The sequence below is a fragment of the Gopherus evgoodei genome, chromosome 7 (assembly GCF_007399415.2).
Source record: "Gopherus evgoodei ecotype Sinaloan lineage chromosome 7, rGopEvg1_v1.p, whole genome shotgun sequence".
Lineage (NCBI taxonomy): Eukaryota > Metazoa > Chordata > Testudines > Testudinidae > Gopherus > Gopherus evgoodei.
In genome coordinates, this window is record NC_044328.1 from 35120623 (window position 1) to 35143092 (window position 22470).

Genomic DNA, 22470 nt, shown 5'->3' on the forward strand with positions numbered 1-22470 from the left:
ACCGGCGCGGGGAGAAAGGCTTGTTACCCAGCGGTGCCAGCCCGACTCCTGGGCGGGCACCCACAAGCCCTAGCCTCGCCGACTTCAGTTCCTTTATTGTCTGGCCCCCCCGAGGTCCCCAGGCTCCTGTTAGTCTTTTAGGGGAAAAGGGATCCCTTGTGACCTCTTCCTGGAGAACAAGGACTTTGCCTATAAACGAGTCCAAGTCCTCTGTATCTGTTACACTGTTTGAGGTCAGGGATTTTCTAAGGCCAGCTACGGCGGGGAGGGATGCCCATTCTTCCCCCTTTCGCCAGCTTGGTGAGCGTGCTGAGGAGTTCTGCAGTGTGACTGACAGCCCCCCAATACTCCAAAATCAGTTTATTGAATACCATCTTATTTCAGCCAATAAAACTGTGTTTTGGGGACACACCTACTGATACCATGTGGGCTGGGTCAGCGATTGACCAATGAGGAGGCTGGAAGGTGGTGGGTTTGTGGATTGGTTTCTAAATTGCTGTTGTCTGAAAGCTAAAATGAGAAATTTCCTCATTTGCAGCTGGCATAAATGTGACCTTGTTAAAAAAGGCTTACAGTTCCGATACCTTGGGATGTAAATTTGTAGATGATATAGCCTTGGATTTTCAGTAGACACACCTTGAATCAGTTATTAATTTAGCTGTCTTTGGCATGGTCCTCTGTGGCTTAGACATTCCAATGAAGCTCATAATTGCTAAGAACCATTGTAAGTAAATGAGACGGATATCTGAATTAAGGTCATTAGTAGACTTGTTAATGTTTTATTGCTGTTTTTTCATATTTCATTACTAAAAAAGGAAATGCAAACCACTTCTGCATAGGAAAAATTTTGTATATGTTCACCTATAAAATGCAGAATAGTTCATCCAGAAATTAAATGTTTGATTCATCTGCTTTATTGGAAGCATTTTTATTTATACTGCTGATACAATCTGAAATTTGTATGTAAAGTGTATTCTTTGAGATTATTGCCTATTTTTTTTTTTTTGTTGTTTGGCTTTTTAAGGACTGGTAAATTGACTACCCACTTAACATATTTCTTTTAAAGCTTCAAGTCCAAATGTATTCAAAATATTTGTACTATTTATGTGTTTCTTCATTACTGATAACATAAGCTATTTGACAGTTTCAGAGGAGAAACAGCGTTAGCCTGTATCAGCAAAAAGAACAGGAGTACAAGTACTCTATACTCTATTTGCGTAATGGATGATTTTAATAACTAGGTTCAGTTATGAAAGAGAGCTATTTAATTCCAAACCTTTCTATGTAAATCCAATTGTGAATTGACATTAGGAAACAAACAGCTCTACTCTTCGCTGCATGCTTGCTGTAGTGGTTGGAACTGAGATTTATTGACCTAATTGACTTTCTCCTTTGTATAGGGTTTTTAAGTTCAGCATATTCTGAGCAAGTATTCAGAAATAGTTAGAACCATAAGTACCCTGTGCCAAAACATAATGTAGTTTAAACTAAGTACAAAATAGTTTGTGTGTAGATAGATATCTTGGATTTCTTCAGGATTCCATGAGATGTATTGTTTTGACAGTAGATGACTTCTTCAGTGGAATTTTTTGGTGTTAAAGTAAAGTTTCTTTCTCACCAAATGTGTAAAAAGACTTGTTAGAGATAAAGCTAAACCAACACTTTCAAAGATAACCTTGTTCATTTTAATACAGACTTACTGGACTGGAGTGGTGGTCTTTTTTGGTTTTTTTTTTGGGGGGGGCGGGTAGGTTAAAAAAACTGGTAGTTAATAAGGTGCAACAAAAACTTCTTGTTTATATCCTTGGTGGTGGTGGTTCACCTCCTTGACTTTCCAAATGATAATAACTTATAGTGAAAAGGTTTAAAAACAAGAAAACCCCTTCCTCTCAAACTAACTGTAGGAACAGAACTGTTTTATTTTTAAAAATAACCTGTGCGTTGAGCTGTAACTTTCATAGGGCTACTTATTAAGAACCTTTTTTCACATATATGGTTTATTTTAACTTTAATATCTAAGTGTCACCACTTAATATCTTTTTGTTTGTTTTGTTTTGTTTTTTGTTTAAGTATAAACAGTATGTCTGCATTGAATAGTCATTTAATCTTTGCAGTACCTATATACATTCTACTCTGCATTTGGTAGAAGGAAGAGCTGAATGACAACAGACTAATTCTTGTTTGTAAAATGATTGTGATATCTACTTTAAAAACTACAAGAATAATAATTAAGCCTAGAATGCATATTTGAGGTGCAATAAAACAAAACCACTGACTAGCATACTTGCTTGGTAGTTTTGATTATATATTATTAAGCTCGGTCTGCACTATTGTGTCAAAGTTTAAAAATATAATTCTGAGTGTTATGAAGAAACCAAAAGGATAAGATTTCTATGGAGTCACATAATCTCTTAAATAAGAGGGAATAAGGCATTTCATTCCTTCAGACCTTTTTCTGAAAACACTAGAAGCATGGTAAGCAATCTAGTAGTAAAGATTATAAAATTATTGCTCTGCGGTGTCCTACTGAAGATACCATTTGATGGTGAAACAAACACCCAGTAGACTCAGTTCAGGCTCAAGGGAGTAGATGAGTTTCTTTAATAACATCTTTAATAAATTTGGGGTTTTTTTAGCTGTCTTGTACATAAGTATATTTACAGCTATGTATTACACTTCCAGGAGAATAGTATATTCTGGCTGTTATTTTAACATGTTTCATATTGTTCACCAGAGAGCAAAGGTATAGAAAATAGTGTAGGATTGACAGGATCTGAGTAGAGCACAACAATGAACAATCTTGTTTTTCTGGTTTTGTATGATGTTTAACATTGGTGCTTGGAGATGTATGTGTGTTAAAGGGCACATTGCAAAATGCATGTGGTAACTGCACTAAGTCTTCTAGTATTGATCACTATTGCCAATTTTCTTTCACAATGTACAAAGTATTTCCTAGTATACCAACAAGAAAAAATTGTCCAGCTGAAGTTATAATTGCATTCTAAATCCACATAAGTGAAACATTTATTATGTATTGGTTGGTATGGTGTCTGCCAGAACATGACAGACAGGAATAAAGACTGGAAATACAGGATTTTGGGAGGGGAACATTCTCACTTGAAACCAGAACTGTTTGCTAGTGAGGATATGGTATCTACTTTTCTGAAGCTCTTGAATTGATTCTATCATTGTTTGGGGATCCCCTCCCAGCCACTCCAAAAGGATAGTTTTATTTTAACTTGCACTGAATGATCTGTTGGTGACCTATTGTATGAATTTCTTTTTTTCTTTTGGATCACTTGTGCATATATCTAGCTAGCTTAGGCCCCAGCCTCACAGCTCTTTACAGAAAGGTTTCATTTACATGGAATAACCATGTTAAGTTTTTGCAACTATGTTAAAGCATCCACTTGATGAGCCTGTTCAGATGTGCTTTGAAGTGCAAGGAATTATGACACCCAGAGAGACAAGATGATGATCATCAGGGATAGTCTTCATAGCTAACTTTCTGTGTCAATTCCCATCAAATAGTGGTGTAGCCACATAGGTCACCTCTTGTACACCTCAGCTAGCTAAATCATGCTTCAAGGTATTACCCTGCATACACTAGGAAAAAGGTCAAATTAGGTCAAGGTTAACCAGCATGTGCTAAACTTAACCACTTCTAGTCAAGACAGACCTTTTAAGGGTACTGATCAGAAACAATACCTGAAAATCAATTGGAATCTCCTCTCCTGTCACAGAGAATGTGTGCTCCTGGCAAGCAGCATTACTTAATAGGAGAGCACCTGCAATATGCACTAGCTGTAATTTCTAAATGCTTCAAGCTGTAGCATCATATAGCATATATTGTTTTCGAGCCAACTTGTAGTTAGATTGTTTCAGTCATTCACATACAAGGTACATGTGCACACAGCATAGATTTTTAAAGCGCTTTTACTCCCAAATGCTTTGCTGCCTGAAAAACACAGGGCTTATTCACCCACAGTGACATGTAGGCATCTGTAGGGTGGAAAGTTGCAACTATATTCTTTGCCAGCAATACTATATAAGTTTGTTTTGTCTCCAACTGAAACTGCAGGGAGAACTTAAAGTAAGCAGGCCAGAATTACTCACTAGATGTTACTCAGGACATTAGTGCTCCATCCCTTACATCAAAATGCTATTGAATCTTCTAATGATCAGGACCTCTTTTCTACATCTCATTGGAAGAAAACACCTCTGGCAGCAGTGTCCCCTAGCAGCATGCTGAAGAATTGTTTCAATATTCAGAGGAAAGAGTGGTGTCAAGCAAATACAAAGCAGGTGGTGCTTTGGGGCTCTGCATCCTGTGAGATGAAAAGATGCCATATCTCCTTCTGCAGAAGTAGAATCGCACATACTCATGCATTTCTGCAACAAGATTGGAAAGTTAGAGAAATCGTGACCTGGCTTGATCCTCCTCACTTCCAGAAGCTTGCTCAATCACAAATCCTAAGACTGGACCTCCTATTAAATCATCATTACTTCTTGCAACATCTATGTTTTCCATGGAAGTATCTTGCTCAAGAAATGACCCAGTCTGACTCTACCTAAAATGTAATTTTAAAAGATAAGCAATCAGTCTACAGTATGTTTGGAGTAACACATACATAAATGTGAGGACAGGTATGTTTATTTGGGAATAGGCGATCATACTAAACATCTGTATGTGTCTTCCCCCCAATAGGCAGCAGGCACTCAGTAAGCATGTACCATGTTAATGTCATTTTGTTTATTCTAAGATTATGTAGCAGGATGGACTCATTGTAGTTCTTCAATGTGCCCGGGACACTCTGAACTAAGCAGCATTTGAAATGCTCACTATCCACACTCAGCAGAAACAGGATGTAAGGTTGGAGTCCTGGTGACAGATAAGCAGGTAGGCTTTACTTGACACAAAGCAAAACAAATATTTCACTTTGATTCAGTAATTGTTTTAAATTTAAGCATTTATGCAGTGCTCAAGAAATAATCAGTAAAATAAGAATTGTTATTGCATCTAGATTCTTCGTAAGACCCAAGGCAGGTATTTTACAGGAAGCATCTGGCAGAAATGAGGAAGATGCCATCCACCTTTATTTTCTCCAGCTGATGAGGAAATAGTAGTTAGTAGTAAGCAGTAGTTAAATCTCACACAGCTACACTAGAAGTGCTCTTTGCCAATGGGAGAGAGCTCTCTCCTATTGGCATAATGAAACCATCTCCACAAGAGGTGGAAACTGTTGGTGGGACATAGCGCTGTCCATACCAGTGCTTAAGTCAGTGTAACTTACGTTGCCAGGTTATTTACAGGGTTATTTTCATCCCTGAGAGACAGAAGTTATACTAACATGAGTTGGTAGTGTGTACAAGCCCACAATTAAAGCAGTAGCTTTCCAGCCTGTCAATCAGCCTAAGCATCCTCAATGCAAAAAGCCAACTGGGAACCAGATTATGTAACATTCACTGGATAATCACAGTTTTAAAGACAATCCCTTTTGTGTCCTATTGTTGCTGTGAGGTTACAGTGGCTCTGAGAGCTATGACAGAACCAACGTGGGATAAATTCTCCCAAGTGCCAGGTTTTAGCTGTTTGTCTACTCTATAAAGTCAGTAGGAACCTTGTGGTCCCCTGCCCAAAATTCTGAGTACATGCTACTCCAGAGCCATCCTTCTATATTTGAGGGTTTTTTAACCAGATACCAACTGGATGCAAGTGTAAAAGGAGCCACTTAAGGAAGCCATACTACCAGGGCCAGCTCTACTATTGTTGCCGCCCCAAGCAAAAAAAAAAAACCAAAAAAAAAAAAACCCGCTCGGACTGCTGCCCGAACTGCCGAAGTGTGTGTAAAAAAACCCCCCCAAAAATCTACCTCTTGTACTGCCGCTGCCTGAACTGCCAAAGTACGCGCAAAAAAAAAAGTGGCCCCCGGACTGTGCTGCCCCAAGAAGGGACGGAATGCTGCCCCTTAGCATGTGCTGCCCCAGGCAGGTGCTTGCTCCGCTTGTGCATGGAGGAGGCCCTGCATACTACTGTGTCAGACTCTGTGGAGAGGGTATGACCTATGACTGATTACACAGAGGTCCATGAGTTTCCCTACAAATCTTGGGACATTTATGATGATGGAGGCCTGCACCACCCACTTCTTTTTTGGGCTTTCAGGGCCCTCCCATGAGACAACATGTTGAGACAGACACTGAGGGCTTCAAGTCTTGTGGAGTTTTCTTCTTAAATTGTGGCCTTCTATGGATTTTTCCTCATAAGCCATGATCTGGCCTCTGGATTTGGTTTTGGATTTTTAAACTTCGTGATGAAGTTGCATGTTCATTAATGTTGTATGTCCAGATTCCTGAAATGAACAGCTTGAAACTGAGACTTAAAAACCCCACACTTCCTACTTGCTTATCAAAAATGTAACATTGTTTTATTCAGTTTTTAGTAAAGTGCAACACTTCTAGCTGGAAATATTTTGAAAAATGTGAAAAGTACCTTTGTGTTCTAGGTACTCTATCTAGTGAGTCTGAGTTTCTATTCCTAAGGAACACGTTATATTTTGAGGTTCTATTTTGTACTCTTGACAACTGCTAAATAAAATGCAAGAATGTATTTCTATATTTAACTGCATGGTTTTATGATTTCATAATTCTGCATAGTAATGTTTGTATAGGCTCAAGTATGTATGGATACTGAATAAGAGTTACTATATTACCCACCTTGACAGATTTCAGCTTGGTAACCGTGTTAGTCTGTATCAGCAAATATAACGAGGAGTCCTTAAGGCACCTTAGAGACCAACAAATTTATTTGGGCATAAGCTTGCCCAAATAAATTTGTTAGTCTCTAAGGTACCACAAGGACTCCTGGTTATATTGCCCATGAGTGAACCTTTCCCCCAGATAGCCCAGCAGCTGGGCTATCAGATACCTTCTGTTTGCTTAGTCGCATGCTTTTGCTTTGAAATGTCAAAGAATACTAGATGGATTTTTATATACAGGTAACAGTCAAGTAAGTTCTTGACTCAGTATCTAGCATTACCGTTATACATTTAAAAACTGTGTTAATGTTCACAGAGGGGAAAACAATTTATCTAAGTGTGCACACCAGTTCTGCACCAGATTGCTGTTCTGTTCTAATATTTTTACTCCATTCTCTTAGGTGTTTATGACTCATAGTAGGGCTTTCTATGTCAATTCTATGCTTTTTAGGACTGCATTTCGCTTTATTAATGTATCCTTTGTAACCTACTACAATGCAGACCTGTAGCAGAGTTGTCTCCTCTTGCTCTTTTCCCAAGGAATGTATATTTGGTGATGAGATTCTTTAGGAATGGATTTCCCTTTGCTCAGCAGACTCAATTAGCAGTTTAACTATTCTCATCATGCAGTTTTGTTTAGCTGAGGATAATCCCATTTTTGATAGTTTAAAGAGTATAATGCTCTTAAAGAGAATTCAGTGACTTCCTTATTTCTTGTATAATAAATCACACCTATCCAAAATATTGTAGCAGTACTTATTATCAGCAAATAGATTTGTCAGCATTATTTGTAAATAATTTTTGATAACTCAGTCACTCAATTTTTAAATTCTGGAGTGCCTGTGACACACAGTTTTAAGTAATTAATCCATTCGTGTTTAGTTTAGGGACACGTGTCAAAATATTGAATTAAAAGTTGTGTCTACACTTGTATTTTTCTTCATACTTCAACTTAGTGGTTGCATCAGTGGGGACATTACTATAAATTGGCTGCAGTCATTGTAACTATTAAGTTGTATAAACCTGCATGTACAGAAGACACAGTAGATAAAAGGCCAGCTGTCTGTCTGCCTTAGTGCTCCTACTATTGATACCACTGGATGTAGTGCTACTGTAAGAATTTGAAGAAACATCAGATTTTTTTGTTTGTTATTAACAATACCAGTAAAAGAGCACAGTTTTGCCAAAAAAGTTAATTTGTTGCTAAATCCTTTATTCAGAATGCAGAGATGCTGATAATGATTCTTTGCTGCCTTTTTACACTGCATGTTGTTACTCATTAGTATCACAGCTGATGGATTTTTGTGGGAGTTTTCAGACTCTGGAATTTGGTGTGTTCCCTATTGTAGTCTGTTATACAGTCACTGTGCTTCTATTTCTCCACCAGACAACCAGTGCTAGACTCTGCAAAGGAAACAGTAAAGTTGTGCTTCTGCACTATTGAAATATCAGTGGCTATGGGTTGTTTTTTTTTAAAATCACACTTAAGTTTTTACTCTGCCCAGAGTTGCAGGGAAACTGCTCATGTTCAAGAACAAACATTTGTTTGTTTTCGTCTACAGGTGTTAGCCTGGCCCATAGCAGAGGGAAAAGAGTAGTGAGGTACATGGAGAGAAATAAAACCAATGACCTAATAAAAGAGAGACATAGTCCCATTTAGGCTTTTTTTAAAAGTGGGTAGGCTACATAATTATTGCCTCCTGTATTATATAAATCCTGTCAGATGCTGATGATCCTGTTGATGACAATATTTGTTCACCTCAAATAATACAGTTTTTTTCATTCTGCCTGTTAATGATTCCGTGGAATTTCCAGAAACTGACTTGTTGGGACACCTCATCACATGCACAACACTAGTCATGCATGAAAACCTAGTCACTGGTTTCTCTGTTTACTATTTGATTCAAAGCTCTCATGCGTGTGATGAGTGTTATCAAGTGAGTATGTTGCCCCTGCCAATCTTCAAAATGCTGACTTCTTCATTGGCCCCAGTGCTGATGCTGTGAGCTTCCTCACCAATAACTGAGGACATGTGGCACATCAGGGCCTCCTTAGACAATTGGCTTCAGCCTTAGGTGTATAGGCTGAATTTGTGCAGGAGAAAACACATAAGCTAGTGGACATTCTTCAGTTTTTTATCTCAGGGAGCCAATGAGAGGTCATATCAAGGGAGGTATGAGTCCATGCTTGAGGGCAAAGATGTTGGATCTCGTGGGCAGGAAAACATATTGGACTGCCGCCTTACAAATGCAAATTGCAAACCAGCAGGCATTGCTATCCAAATAAAATAATGTGACCTGGGACTCTGTAGCCAAGTTTATGGACAAGTTACCCAAATCCTCTACAGAGGAGTTCAAGGCATTTGTTGTGGAGTTTGGTTGCAAAGATTTATTTGTAATCGGCCCTGCACGTAGCTGATATGGCTGCCAGAGTTATGGCTTTGGTGGTCACTATAAGCATTGTAAAATTCAGGAGTAGCAGCAGCTAGCCAACAGTGTGGGGAAGACCTACATTTCAATGGTCAACTTTTATTCTCAGGCAAAATGGATGAGACTTTACATTCTTTTAAGGACTCTCAAGCAAATCTGTGCTCTTTGGGGATTTATACTCCAGCAACAAGGATGCATAATTTTGGCAGTTAGCAGCAGTACTGCCCTCAAACATATTTTAGGCAGACACCTTACCAACTGAGACAAGACTACTCCAGAAAGAAGAATAAGTTTCAGAGGAGGAGATCTTTAGGGTCTAGTTTAAGCCAGCCACTCTGTCCCACTCCGTCAGTCAGGCAGTCTATTTGCCTTGCATATTGAGAGCAGCAGACCAGTTGTGAACATCTCAACTTCATCATCTCAGTTTAGGGACAGGTTTTTTCACTTCTGCAGTGCTTGGGAAGCGATAATGGTTGGCGGATGGGTTCTAAGCAGTCTGGGATTGGGGTACTCCATTCAATTTTTGTCTTCCCCTCCATCCCCTACCTTTTCAGGGACCCTTCTTATGAGTCACAGCTTCTTCAGCAGATTCATGCCTTATGTCTTCCCATTCTTGAATGATTGGTTATGTGACAGGGTCAGGCCAGATGGCTACAAGAGAGTGGTCGAAGGTAGATACATTAGCTCCAGGTTAAGCAGGTCCCTTTTCCCTGGCTAAGGTAACGGGGACTATTCCTGAACACTCAGGAACTTTCTAGAACTAATTAAGACAGGCTAATTAGGGCACCTGTAGCCAATTGGTAAGTTACTAGAATTAATTAAGGCTAATCAGGACATCTGGTATAAAAAGGCTCTCACTCCAGTTAGTAGTGTGTGCGTAAGGAGCTGGGAGTGAGAGAATGTGCTGCTGGAGGACTGAGGAGTACAAGCATTAACAGACATCAGGAGGAAGGTCCTGTAGTGAGGACAAAGAAAGTGTTGGGAGGAGGCCCTGGGGAAGTAGCCCAGGGAATTGTAGTTGTCGTGTAGCTGTTCCAGAAGGCACTCTAGACAGCTACAGTCCACAGGTCCCTGGGCTGGAACCTGAGGTAGACGGCGGGATCGGGTTCCCCCCAAAACCTCCCAACTCCTGATCCAACACAGGAAGATCTCTGAGGCTAGCAGAATCCACCAATAAGTGCAGGACCTACCAAGGTAGAGGAGGAACTTTATCACAGTTAGTAAGAAGCAAATCCAGGAAGTGAGTCCTTAATCATGTCCAATTCACAGTGGACATGGGATGATCCTGCACAAAGAAAAATCGACTTCAACTTAGGGCTGTTGTGTGGTGTGTGTGTTTTTTTTTTAATTAATCGTGCAATTACAAAAATTGTTTTGTTTTTGAGTACAGTTATGTAACAAAAAAAATCAACGTTTGTAAGTTTCACTTTTATGATAGAGAATGCACTTCAATACTTCTACCAGGTGAACTGAAAAATACTATTTCTTTATCATTTTTATAGTGCAAATATTTGTAATAAAATAATATAAAGTGAGCACTGTACACTTTGTATTCTGCGTTGTAATTTACATCAATATATTTGAAAATGTAGAAAACATACAAAAATATTTAATTTCAATTGGTATTCTTTTGGTTAACAGTGCAATTAATTGTGATAAATTTTTTCAGGTTAATCGTGTGAGTTAACTGTGATTAATCAACAGCCCTACTCTAAACCCAACCCAAAAATTCAAGTTCTTTGGGGCTCTACAAATTCAAGGGCCTTTCTCCCATGTGAACTATTCCAGGCAGTTCAGTACCTATGTCTGGACCTCCGATCACATCCTTCCACAACAGCCTGTGAAGGCATATGATTACTAGGCCATATGGCTGTATGCATTTACATAGTATAGCGTGCGAGGTTGCATCTTCATGCCCATCAGCAATGGCTGAGGTTAGTCTGTCATCCAAGTTGCCAATCATTGGACAGTCTTATGTGAGTGCCCTCAGAAATACTGGACTCTGTGCAATGGTGGATGGAGCATTGTAAGGAATGTTGGGGGGGGGTCCCTTTGTCTGTCCTCCACCAATAAGAACATTAGTTACTGATGCCTGTTCAATACGTTGGGGAGGAAGCATCAATGTTAATTATTGATTCAGGGCTTGTGGGTGGAACAGGAAGCAACTGGTCATGTCAATGTGCTGGAACTTCAGGCAATATGCAACACCTTCCAGGACCATATTTAAGGAGCAGCAGTGCATGTAGTCCAGGATAGCACTACAGCAATATGTTATGTGAACAACAGGGAGGAGCCCAGTACAGCCAGCTTGGTCATAAAGCAATGAAAATTTGGCACTTTAACATAGTGTGTTGAGGTCCATTTTCTGAGAAGGGGGTGGCATCCCTTCTTTGATTGACTTGTTTGTGACAAAAGTCAATAGAAAGTGTTATCAGTTCTGTTATTGCGCAGAAATCAGCCTGGAGTCCCTTTCCGACGTGTTCCATCTGAATTGTGAAGAGAGCCTGATGTTTGCCTTCCCTCATATCTCTCCCCGTATTCAAGGAGGAGCAGCAATGCTTGGAAGTGCTTCAGGAAATTCTGCTTAGTTGTAGAAAACCAGCTATAAGACCCATCTATCTGTCTACATGAAAATGATTTTTGATTTGGGCAACACCTGAGCAAATTCAGCCCACGTCAACTTGGATTCAGGATGTTTTGAACTATTTTTGGCATTTGAAATCTTTGGTCTTTGCTCTTAGGTCCCTGAAGGTTTATTTGGCTGCAATCTCAGCTTTACATCATCCTATCCAAAGAAAGTCTGTATTCTAAAACTCCCTATAATGATTTTCAAAGGTATTATTCACCTTTCTCCTCCAGTGAAGGAAATAGTCCTCTTGTGAGGCCTTAATATGGTGCTGGCGTCTGCTTTTTGACCCAATAGCAACATGCTCATAGGCTGTCTGCTGGGAGAGGAGCGCCATTCTTGTGGCTATAACATCTGCAAGAAGAGTCAGTGAGATATAAGCCTTAATGGCAGATCCTCCATATGCTCAGTTCTTCAAGAAAAAGGTGTCTTTAAGATCACATCCAAAATTTTAGTTCCAAGTGGTGTCTGTTTCACCTTAATCAAATTATTTTCTTACCTCACAGTTAGGATCCTACCAAATTCACAGTCCATTTTGATCAATTTCACGGTCATAAGATTTTAAAAATCGTAAATTTTGTGATTGCAGCTATTTAAATCTGAAATTTCACAGTTTTGTAACTGTGGGGATCCTGACCCAAAAAGGAGTTGGTGGTGGGGGAGGGAACGTCGCAAGCTTATTGTAGGGGATGTTGTGGTACTGCTACCCTTCTGAACTGCTGCTGGCAGCGGCACTGCCTTCAGAGTTGGGCAGCTGGAGAGTGGCGGCTGCTGGCCGGGATCCCAGTTCTGAAGGCAGAGGTGCCATCAGCAGCAGGGCAGAAGGCTGGCATGGTATGGTATTGCCACCCGTACTTCTGCGCTGCTGCCTTCAGAGCTGGGCGCCTGGCCAACAGCCACCATTCTCCGGACACCCAGCTCTGAAGGCAGCACAGGAGTAAGAGTGGCAATACTGCAACCCCCCTAAAATAACCTTGTGACCCCCCCCCCCACAACTCCCTTTGGGGACAGAATCCCCAATTTGAGAAATGCTGGTCACCTGCCATGAAATCCCTATAGCAGTGGTTCCCAAACTTCAACAACCTGTGAACCTCTTTCACTAAAATGTCAAGTCTCGTGAACTCCCTCCTAAAAATGACTATTTCCAGGGATTTTCTCCTTTACCTGGAGTATAAATTATAAAAGCAGTGATCTTGGAAATATAAAAGTTGTTTTTATGACATGCTTATTACACACTATTTATTATTATTTATCATTGCTGTATTATTATTACATTATGAAAACAGCAACACTCTTCCAGGATCTCACTTTCGTACCTTGTATCACTTCGAATAAGCCTGTTATAAAACAAGGCTCCTGTTTTTCATCAGGGAGTATCAGATGTGAAACAGCATGAAAGTATTTAAGAAGACAATTCAGAGTTCCTTCTACACAAGCATTCAGGTCTTGATTAGTCCAGGAAAACCACACACATTACAACAAAGCTTAAACTTGTTCTTCATAATCATTTTAAAAACAATACTAGCTGCCTATTTAATTTTAAAGCTGCAGAAAATATCCACCTCCCTTTCCATTTCTTATAAGAGTGTTGAAGTTTAAATCTCCTCGGTGTAGTAGATATGCTTACTTTGATCTGCTTAGCTCTTGGAAGTCAAGGGGCTCCAGGCTGCTGGCCCTGTGCTGCCTGGGATCCCTAGGGATGCCTCTGTCCACCATTAGGGAACGTTTTCCTGAGAACTCCCTGTAACATTTCATGAACCCCAGTTTGGGAACCACTGCCCTATAGTATAGGGTAAAAGCACATACAAGACCAGATTTCACAGGGGGAGACCCAATTTCGTGGTCCGTGACGTGTTTTTCATGGCCATGGATTTGGTAGGGCCCTACTTACAGGTGGGAGTACTTTCTCATCCACAAATAGGCTGCTCTACCAAATTGCCTGCCTGCTGTTCTAACGCTTAATGTTTTTCTACTGTTGATAAAGCGAAACCTTTGTTACACTTGGCCCATGGTGGAGGTGACGGAAAGGTGTGCTGCAGTCTGAATAGTAGTATTTTCAGTGCATACAGATCATGTGGAACAAATAGTACACAGAATCTATGTCCAGAAACGGGTTTGGTTTGAGGGATGGGCTCATGAGTTTTTAAGCACTAAAATAAAGTTTCACTAATTCTTCTGATGATGTCTCGAGATCTTGGAGTTAAAACTACAGTGCTGGTGTTTTCTTCCTTTCTTTTGTCAAGAAGAAAATGTGCCATGCCAATATGGCTACTTAGAAAATTTGGAGCAGCTGGTGTGTCTAGGAATCTTAGCTTCTGCACTTTTGTCGATGTCAAAGATGGGAAGGCAGATACTATTTCTGGAGAGCTTGTTTCCCAAATGAAGAGCAGAGTAGGACAAGGGGGAGAGGAAAGGGAATATAGCTGTTATGCACTGCTGGAGTGACTCTCAACTTCACTCTCCTGTTCCTTTTTCATTTCTCCCCCAATCCATTTTAATTCACAATGCTAGGATTCAAAGTGGAGGAAATTCAGTAAGCATCCTATTTGAAGATGTGGTGATCTCTAGTGCCAAGTAAGATAGATGATTTCAGTAATATATTCATAACATCTGATTATATTTCTCTGAAGAAAAATATGGTTTGGGAAGTGCCTAGAGATTCGTTTTTCAGTTTCTCTGAAATTTTGTTTTAACTCTGAAGTTTCATGAATGAGCTCTGATCATGTCCAATAGGTGCAAGTGTCCAGCAGTCCTTTAGGATCAGGCTCTGATCTTGTAAACTTTGCTAACTTGAATTTCAGTTCTGTAGATACTCTAAGTAATATGATAAACTAAGATATTTATAGCACCTCTTTCTTTTTTTTTCCCCCCTTTCTAGCATTTCCATGGTTCGGAATGGATATTGGTGGAACATTGGTTAAACTGGTCTACTTTGAACCAAAAGACATTACGGCGGAAGAGGAACAGGAGGAAGTAGAAAACCTGAAAAGCATTAGGAAATACTTGACTTCCAATACAGCCTATGGTAAAACTGGCATTCGCGATGTCCATCTTGAACTGAAAAACTTGACCATGTGTGGACGCAAAGGGAATTTGCACTTCATCCGCTTTCCAACTAGTGCCATGCATAGGTTCATACAGATGGGTAGTGAAAAGAACTTCTCTAGCCTGCACACTACCCTTTGTGCCACGGGAGGCGGGGCTTACAAGTTTGAAGAGGACTTCAGAACGGTATGTGGGAAATGCACATAATCTCACTAAGGAGCATCTATCTGTGAGTCCTTCTCCAAAACCAAATATAGGAGAATCTTTCTATTAACTAAAGTTTTCAATAAAGTTACCTGTTTGTCACTCCTAGACGGTCATTTTTTTAACTTAAAGAATTGCTGATTGGGAAGAACTATTTAGAACAATACTTCCTTAGGGTGAGAGACTTGGTGGATTGATTTTAAATAAGCAAGCAGTCTTTGATTTAAATAATCAATGATAATCCTGTTTTTCATTTGTGCTTTGTAGTTATTTTTTTAGTTATTAAAGAGAGCTTGATTCTCTTTGTTTGGTAATCCATTAAAACATGTCATCAGTTTGCAACTATGTATAGCCTTTAACACTGAATTTGGTATTTTTTTTGCTAACCAGGGGGATTTATTTAAGCAAATACATTTTCTTATTTACTAGATGATTGATTAATTTTTTTACTTGTGACTTGTTTCAAGGTCAGTTTGGATAGAAATTAATTCAATTAAAAATGCACCTGAAAGCATTTTAAAATTATGATTTAATGAGTTAAATAAGGCTACTGTAGATCTGCTGGATACATTAGAAAATTTATCAAAATATGTTTTGCATTTAAAACCAAGTAATTTATTACACAAAGGAAATATCCGTTGTTAATTAATTGAACTAATTGTTTCTGGTCACCATGTCCTTCAGGAGTTTAGAAATAGATCTCATCATCACACCTAGTTTTCATTCTTAGATTGGCAGAGGAAAACAAGCTTTCCTCCTTTTTTCAAATCCCAGTCAGCTTCTTAACTTTGAATAAACTATAGTCATTGCTTTTGAAGTAGTTGAATAAACTTAAATGAATAAAATATTCTCTCTCTCTATCTGAAAAAGGCTGCCAAATGCTGTTAGAACTGCAACAGATGCTAGTTTCAGGTCATTAGTCAGTGCAAACAAATACTGCTTAATTTTAAAAAAAATTATTTAAATGATTTTTATAGATTATAGTAAATTTAGGCCTTTAACAAATATCATAATTTCAAATTAAATTTTAAATGAGTTTATTTTTTAAAAGAAGAATGTTTATATTTAAAAAATCTGATTTTTTTTTAAATCATTGATTTTTTTGTCCAACCTGATGAGAAAAGGGGGAGGAGCTATTTCTGTCCTACTCTACCCTTTTGCAATCTCTCTATGATGGATCCATTTGTTTTGATCTCCAGTGAACTGTACTGTGAGTCCGGTCATGGTCGTCACATGCAGCTCATGAGATTAATATGTCTCAAATTTCTAAAACTTACAGGTGCTCATCTTGTGTTCTGGGCACCTATCCCATACACTAAAATTAATAAGCAAAGGACTTCCCATAAATATGTTACTCTTGGCCCACTCTCTTCTCATCAGCCTTTCACAAGAGGAGGAGAAGGAGGGAAAAGAAGATGCCTTTTGCAGCCTGAAGGGAAGGCTAAAAAAATCTTGGCTCTGACAGCTTGAGTGGATGGGGGAAGTGGTTTCAAAACAGAAGACCCATCCCCTAGAGAAGGCCCTGCCAGCAGCTTTCTGTCACTTGTATTGAGGGAGCTCCAGTGCCCCTGCTAATCTCAGCTGCAACCTCCTGTCACAGGGAGAGAGCAATTAGGTCCTAAACCAATGAGAGCTTGATAAGTTAAAATCAACACTTTGAATTCCACGCAGAAGCTTGTTAGAAGCCATGGCATCCCCCAGGACACAGGTCTGAAGTACTGCCAATGTGTAACATCACTTAGTGCAGAACACTGCAGTCTGCTTATTCAGCTTCTGAATCATCCTGAATTGTATCCATCTGTACAGTACATTGTGGCAATGTATTTTGAGCCTGATAATAGTGGCAAGGTCTACATCAGAGAGAAAAGATTGCACAGTGGCTTATTTTGTCATGGACCACAGTTTAAGAATCTGTGTCCTGAAGCACTGAAATGCCATTCTCTGAGTTTCTTGCACACCTGATACTTTTACATGCACACTGTAATGAGTTGTAATGTATAACCTAACTATGGGGATGTATACAGCAAAAATTTAGATGCATCCTTTCATAGAAACAGTGTTTAATCTGATTGCATGCATGTAAATCCATGGAGCTATGTATATTGGTAAAATGCTTAATTTAACTTCTGTAGCCTACTTTTGTATTTTTTCCCCTTGTATCATTCATTTTTGTATTTCATAACAGTATTTCTAAATATCCATGAATTATACTGTCTAGTTTCCTTCAGGATTGCATAGCTGTAGCAGGAAAGCGTCTGCCCTATTATTGCAAAATAACACTTTCATATCCAAGCAGAAATGTAACTTTTAGTATTGCTGCTGCTTTCTTTTATTCCCCAAAGAATCACCAATACTTGCCTATTCGAGAATCGGGTTCCAAATCTCCCTTCTAGCTTTAAATATTTTCCACAGATTTGATCTCGAATACTCTTATTCCTTCCTATTCTCTCCATTTCTCAAATATTAACTTTTCAGTTCCCCATTTCATATCTCTCCACAGTGATTGGTCCTGCTTTTCAGCCTACTCCTCCATCAGTTGGAATAATGGTTGCTACAGTCATAAAACAAAACAGGAAGCTGGTGAAGATTTCTTAGAAAGAGATGATATGTTCTTAATTTCAGGTATAGGTGAAGTGATGACTGGATACATATTACTATTATACAGATACAATGTTACTACCTCATACAATCCAGAAGTAGATGTGTAATTAAAACAATAAGTGACTAAATATTACATTGAAAATAAAACGATTCCCTTACCTCAACATCTTCAAAATGTTAGGAGCTAAAACATCATTTTAAAATCAAACTTTATTTTTGCCCAAGTTTATGGGACCACCAGAGAAGTGGTATAGTATTGCTTCTAGGGCCTAGAAACACTTTTCCTGCATTATTGATCCTTGCCATAGTGTCTAAGCACTCTCCACTGGTTTCCACAAATCAAAAGGGACAAAGGACTGTTGCATGTGATCAGCAAACCTCATCCAGAATCTCTGTCTGCAAAACTGGGTGGCACTCAAGTGCAGAAATTATACACTTGTACCTTCTTCCTAGATACTAGATTCAGTAGACCAGAAAAACTAGAGCTACACTGAAGAAGGTTGCCTGACTGAAAGCAGTCCAGTACTATCACCAAATAGCTCACCATTTGGAGCTGTTCCAATTCTGAGTTGCAGAGGCAGAAACTTAGAGGTGCTAAGCACCTGCAATTTCAAAGAAAATTCAGAGGGAACTGAGTTCTCATCACCTCTGAAAATGAAACCTTTAGTTGCAAAAACAGGGAGGCAGGTAAAAATCTCCTATGCCACAGTCAGCTGGATTTACTGTTTAGTCTCCCTATCTGATGTAGGCCGTTTGTAAACACTGGTGATTTAGGACAGTGCAGGAGAAAGGAGTGCCTGGGGATCATCCCGTGTCTTGGGCAAAAATGATTGATAATTCCCAGGCGATTGCTGCCGTGTTTCTGGCATTTGAGCATTCTTCCTTGGAGTTCTAGGATCCAGCTGGATTCATTCATCTCTTAAGCCTATTTCTGTGATTTCACTTATCAGCCAGAGGGCAATATATAATCCTCTGAGAGGAACATGAACAAGAATGAGTTAGTAATATGGTAGAATTTTGAGCTTGGCCTTTTCCCTTCCTTCCTGAATGATTTTACTGGTTGCATTTACTAGCAGGCAGCATTGCTGTTCCTGGGAACTAGCTGTGCTGGCAGTTTTTCTTTACACAGTTTGTCGCTCAGTTCTGACTATTTTTCATTGGTCTGTATTAAGTCAACTTCTTCATGAGTAATAGGTCACAGGGTAGCTGGATCATGTGAGTAGACCAGGCCCAGCTCCCTGTTGTCAGTATTTATTAGGCCCAGCTGAAGCAATTAAAGGTGGAGAGGGCTGTACCTGGAGTGAAAAAGGCCTGTAAGAGGGTGGGATGAGGAGGAGTGATTGTAGCAGACTGAGCCTGGGGAGAGGAACCACAGAGGAGTAGGCCTGAGTCCTGTGGTAGCTTCCTGGAACAAGGGGTCAGGTGCCTATGGAGGTCACCCTGGGGGCTGGTGTTCCAGAAGGGAAACAGAATTGGCTGAGAGCAGAGCTGGATATGAGAAGGGAGCTGGCAAGGACTGGGGTGCTGCAGGTGGCAGGATTACCTGAGACCCCACTGGCAGGATAGGCCATGAAATCCTACGACAAAGGGAGAGCTGAGGAACTGTGGGTTTGGGAAATTTTTGTGTGTGTGGGGGGGTGGTCTGTTACATGCTTATGTTTTGGATAAATAAATTTACTTAAAGGAGACTGGGTGTATCAGAGAGTCCTCGTTAAGCTGTGGAGGAGCCCTGCCATGTCACCTGTGGTGGAAAACTATGGCCCTGGTAAAAGGGAAAAATTAGGTGGAACTTTGGTGCCCAGTGAAGAAGGGAAAGTCAGAGGCAGGGTGCTGCAGAGTGACCCTTTGCTGCGAAGGGGTGCTTAGGCATCAGGTTCCCTATTTCAGGTTATGTCTGTAAAGAGGATATGGGTTTCTTTGCTTGCTCACCTGCAATATAAATCCTTTGAAAATTCTTTACCTTCTTCTGGAATATTCTGTCTATCCAAAATGCATGTTTCTTCTACAATAAAATGCTTTGTAATATAACAAGAAATAACTCACTCTGTCACTTGACTTACCTTACAGAGAAAGTATAGATGAGAGACACTTGAGATGTGAGGTGAGAGATGTGCCTTCAAATCTTTGACATTTCTATAAAAGACTGCCATGTTTCCCCACCATATTTATTTAGCTTGTGAATTATAAATCTGACATCAGAACTACTCCCATTGCAGTTAGTGGCAAAATTCTGGATTTCAGTGGGTCTGGTGGGAATCTTGTTCTCTATTCTATAGAGAATCAATCTAATGAGAGATCCCTGGAAATGCTTTAGGCACTTTACCAAGGTGGGAATGGGGAAGGTAGTTTCTAACCTTTTTAAAATTTGATTTGTAAACACTTTCTCCTTTTTAAAACAACCTTAGACATTTTCAGGCAAATTCAAAGTGTCTGTTTCTAGAAGTGTATTTTTAGTCACTGCAATGGAAAGTAATAGGGTTAGACTGATTTCTGACAGATGGTGGATCCTGTCATGTCTTGAAAGCTGAAATATTTCCATATTAAATTTACACTCAAAGTGTAATGAAAACTTGTCCGTATAAATTATTTCTCGTCATTTTAAGCTGGAATGATATTTATGTGTTCATTAAAATTGTGAACAATAAGTCAATACACTCAAGAGGTGCAAATTGTCTTAGTGTACGTCTGTTAATTTTATAATATACATCTTACCTACTTTTTAAATAATATGAAACAGTGGAGCAAAAGTACACATAAATGAGAATAGGGAAAGTCTGCTCAGTGATTCACTACATATTTGTTATTCCCAAAAGGCTGTTCTTTGTTACTGATGGAATGTTGATCTATACCTTCTATGCAGGGCTTGAAAAATCCACTTGCTCACATACCCAGTAGGAAGATTCCCCAAAGAGTGCCATCAGCTACTGGAAAATGTGAGCTTTTGTTTTAAAAGGCCCAATGATCGCAAAGATAACCTTGATGTGAACAAATTGATGGGTGCCATGCTGACTGCATAAAGGCAGCTCCCCATGTCTCTCTTGCTGCCCATAGCTCTCCAAGATACAGAAGAATGGTGTCAGTTTTACCATTATTATTCAGAATCCTTTGGGTAGCTGTGATACTGACAAAATTCTTGTTAATTTTACTCTTCTGCTTGAGAAGGCTAGAAGCACCTTGGGGCAGAGGAGTCAACAGTGGAATCTTGGGAAAGGTAAAGTAGTGAAAACTCTTACTGTCACCATGACCCTTAGCAGCCAGGAAGCTCTGGTGAGAACAGAGAATGCTCCTTTCTTCACTCTAGCTTCCAAAGGAGGTTGGGGGAGAGAGACCTGCTTATCTGCAGGCTGATATAAAAAATGGATCCTCAAGTGAGGGAGGTAGGTCCAGGAAAAGCACCTTGGTAGGTATCCTAGCCACCTCCCCTTTCTCTCCAGCTTGGATTGGGACTGCCCTTAAATAGTGGAACTCCACCCATCATTCATGTCAGTCTGTTGCTATTATGGCTTGTTCTTTGACTTGTAAGTGTATGGGTAGATTTCCAAACTCTGAATGGGGGTGAGTAGGAATGAGGTAAACTAGAAGAGAAGTAGGCTCAAAGAGATTTTTGTGGGGAGGAGGCAGAATATTAAGGGAGGAAGTGGAGAACACCATTCTAGCGGGGTGTGGGGGAGAGGGAGATCCCTTTATACAAGAGAAAATGGAAAAATTAGAGTGAGGTCTGGAAGAGAGAGAAGGCATAACAAAAACCAGAACTGTAGCAAGTGGGGCTATTGCAATTGATACAATTGGTTTAAAAATGCACTTGCAAAATATTAAATATTAGAAATAAGTTTACATATTTCCAAGAAAAGCCCAGAAAGGAACAACTGTAACTTTAAGCTATATTTAGATAGGATTCTAAAATTCAGATTTTATATAGAACACCCAAAAAATTTGTAACGGTTTGAATTGATTTTGAAAACACAAATACAACTGAATTTGTATGTGTCTTTTTGACTTCATTTAGAAAAGAAAAGTATACTCATCTCTGCCCTGGCAGGTCCTACTGAGACCATATATTTCCTTGCAAATATTTCAGATTTAGCCATTGATGTTCCTGAACTGGGCTGAGTCATCTTATTCTTTGTTATTGGAGTGTGAGGGCAGGTCTACATTTAAAACAATGCAGCTGCACCTCTGTAGCGCTTAAGTGAAGACAATCCTACACTGACAGGAGAGCTTCTCCCACTGATATAGCATGTAGTGGGGTGGGAGGAGGGCTAGGTTGGTATAACTATGTTGCTATGGGGTATGGATTTTTCACACCCCGTGTGATGTAGTTATACCAATATAGCTCTGTAGCGTAGATCTGCCCTCAAACACATCATTTACTTGCAAAGAATTTTCTACTCTGATCCAGCATGGTCAGACTTTCCTGTGGATAATTACTTTACTAATGTCAAGGACTTAAATCTTCCCAAAGATGCAAGAAATGTTCCCCTATACTGGGGGGGAAATCAATCAGTAAAGGCCCCATTCACAGTGTCAGCTGTCACTTCCCTAGTGACAACTGTCTGGTGTCATCTCTTTCTCCCTGGAGTCAAGTCAACTTATACCCCTCTTGGTCTCCCTTCGTTCATTATTACACCTGCCAGAAAGGCCTTGATGAAATCATTTGAAAAATATACTCTTTGAGCAGGTGTACTATATTTGGAGGTGGGCATGGAGATGGAGTAGTCTCTGTTCTGCAAACAGTGGCTTTTGTAGAATCTGTTGACTTTTCGAGGACACCACTGTACCCCACTGTCTAACCCTGGAACCTGCCTATCTT

At 39.7% G+C, this 22470-nt stretch overlaps 1 protein-coding gene across 1 annotated transcript in view; it reads left to right on the forward strand.

Moving 5' to 3' along the window:
• Positions 1-392: 392 nt before the first annotated feature.
• The window catches only part of PANK1 (pantothenate kinase 1), a 38540-nt gene continuing 16462 nt past the window's right edge, over positions 393-22470 (forward strand). Inside the window, exons 1-2 of the mRNA XM_030570867.1 lie at positions 393-724; positions 14689-15041. Coding sequence (XP_030426727.1) covers positions 670-724; positions 14689-15041 — 408 coding nt within the window. The 5' untranslated portion in view covers positions 393-669. The remainder of the gene's footprint in view (positions 725-14688; positions 15042-22470) is intronic.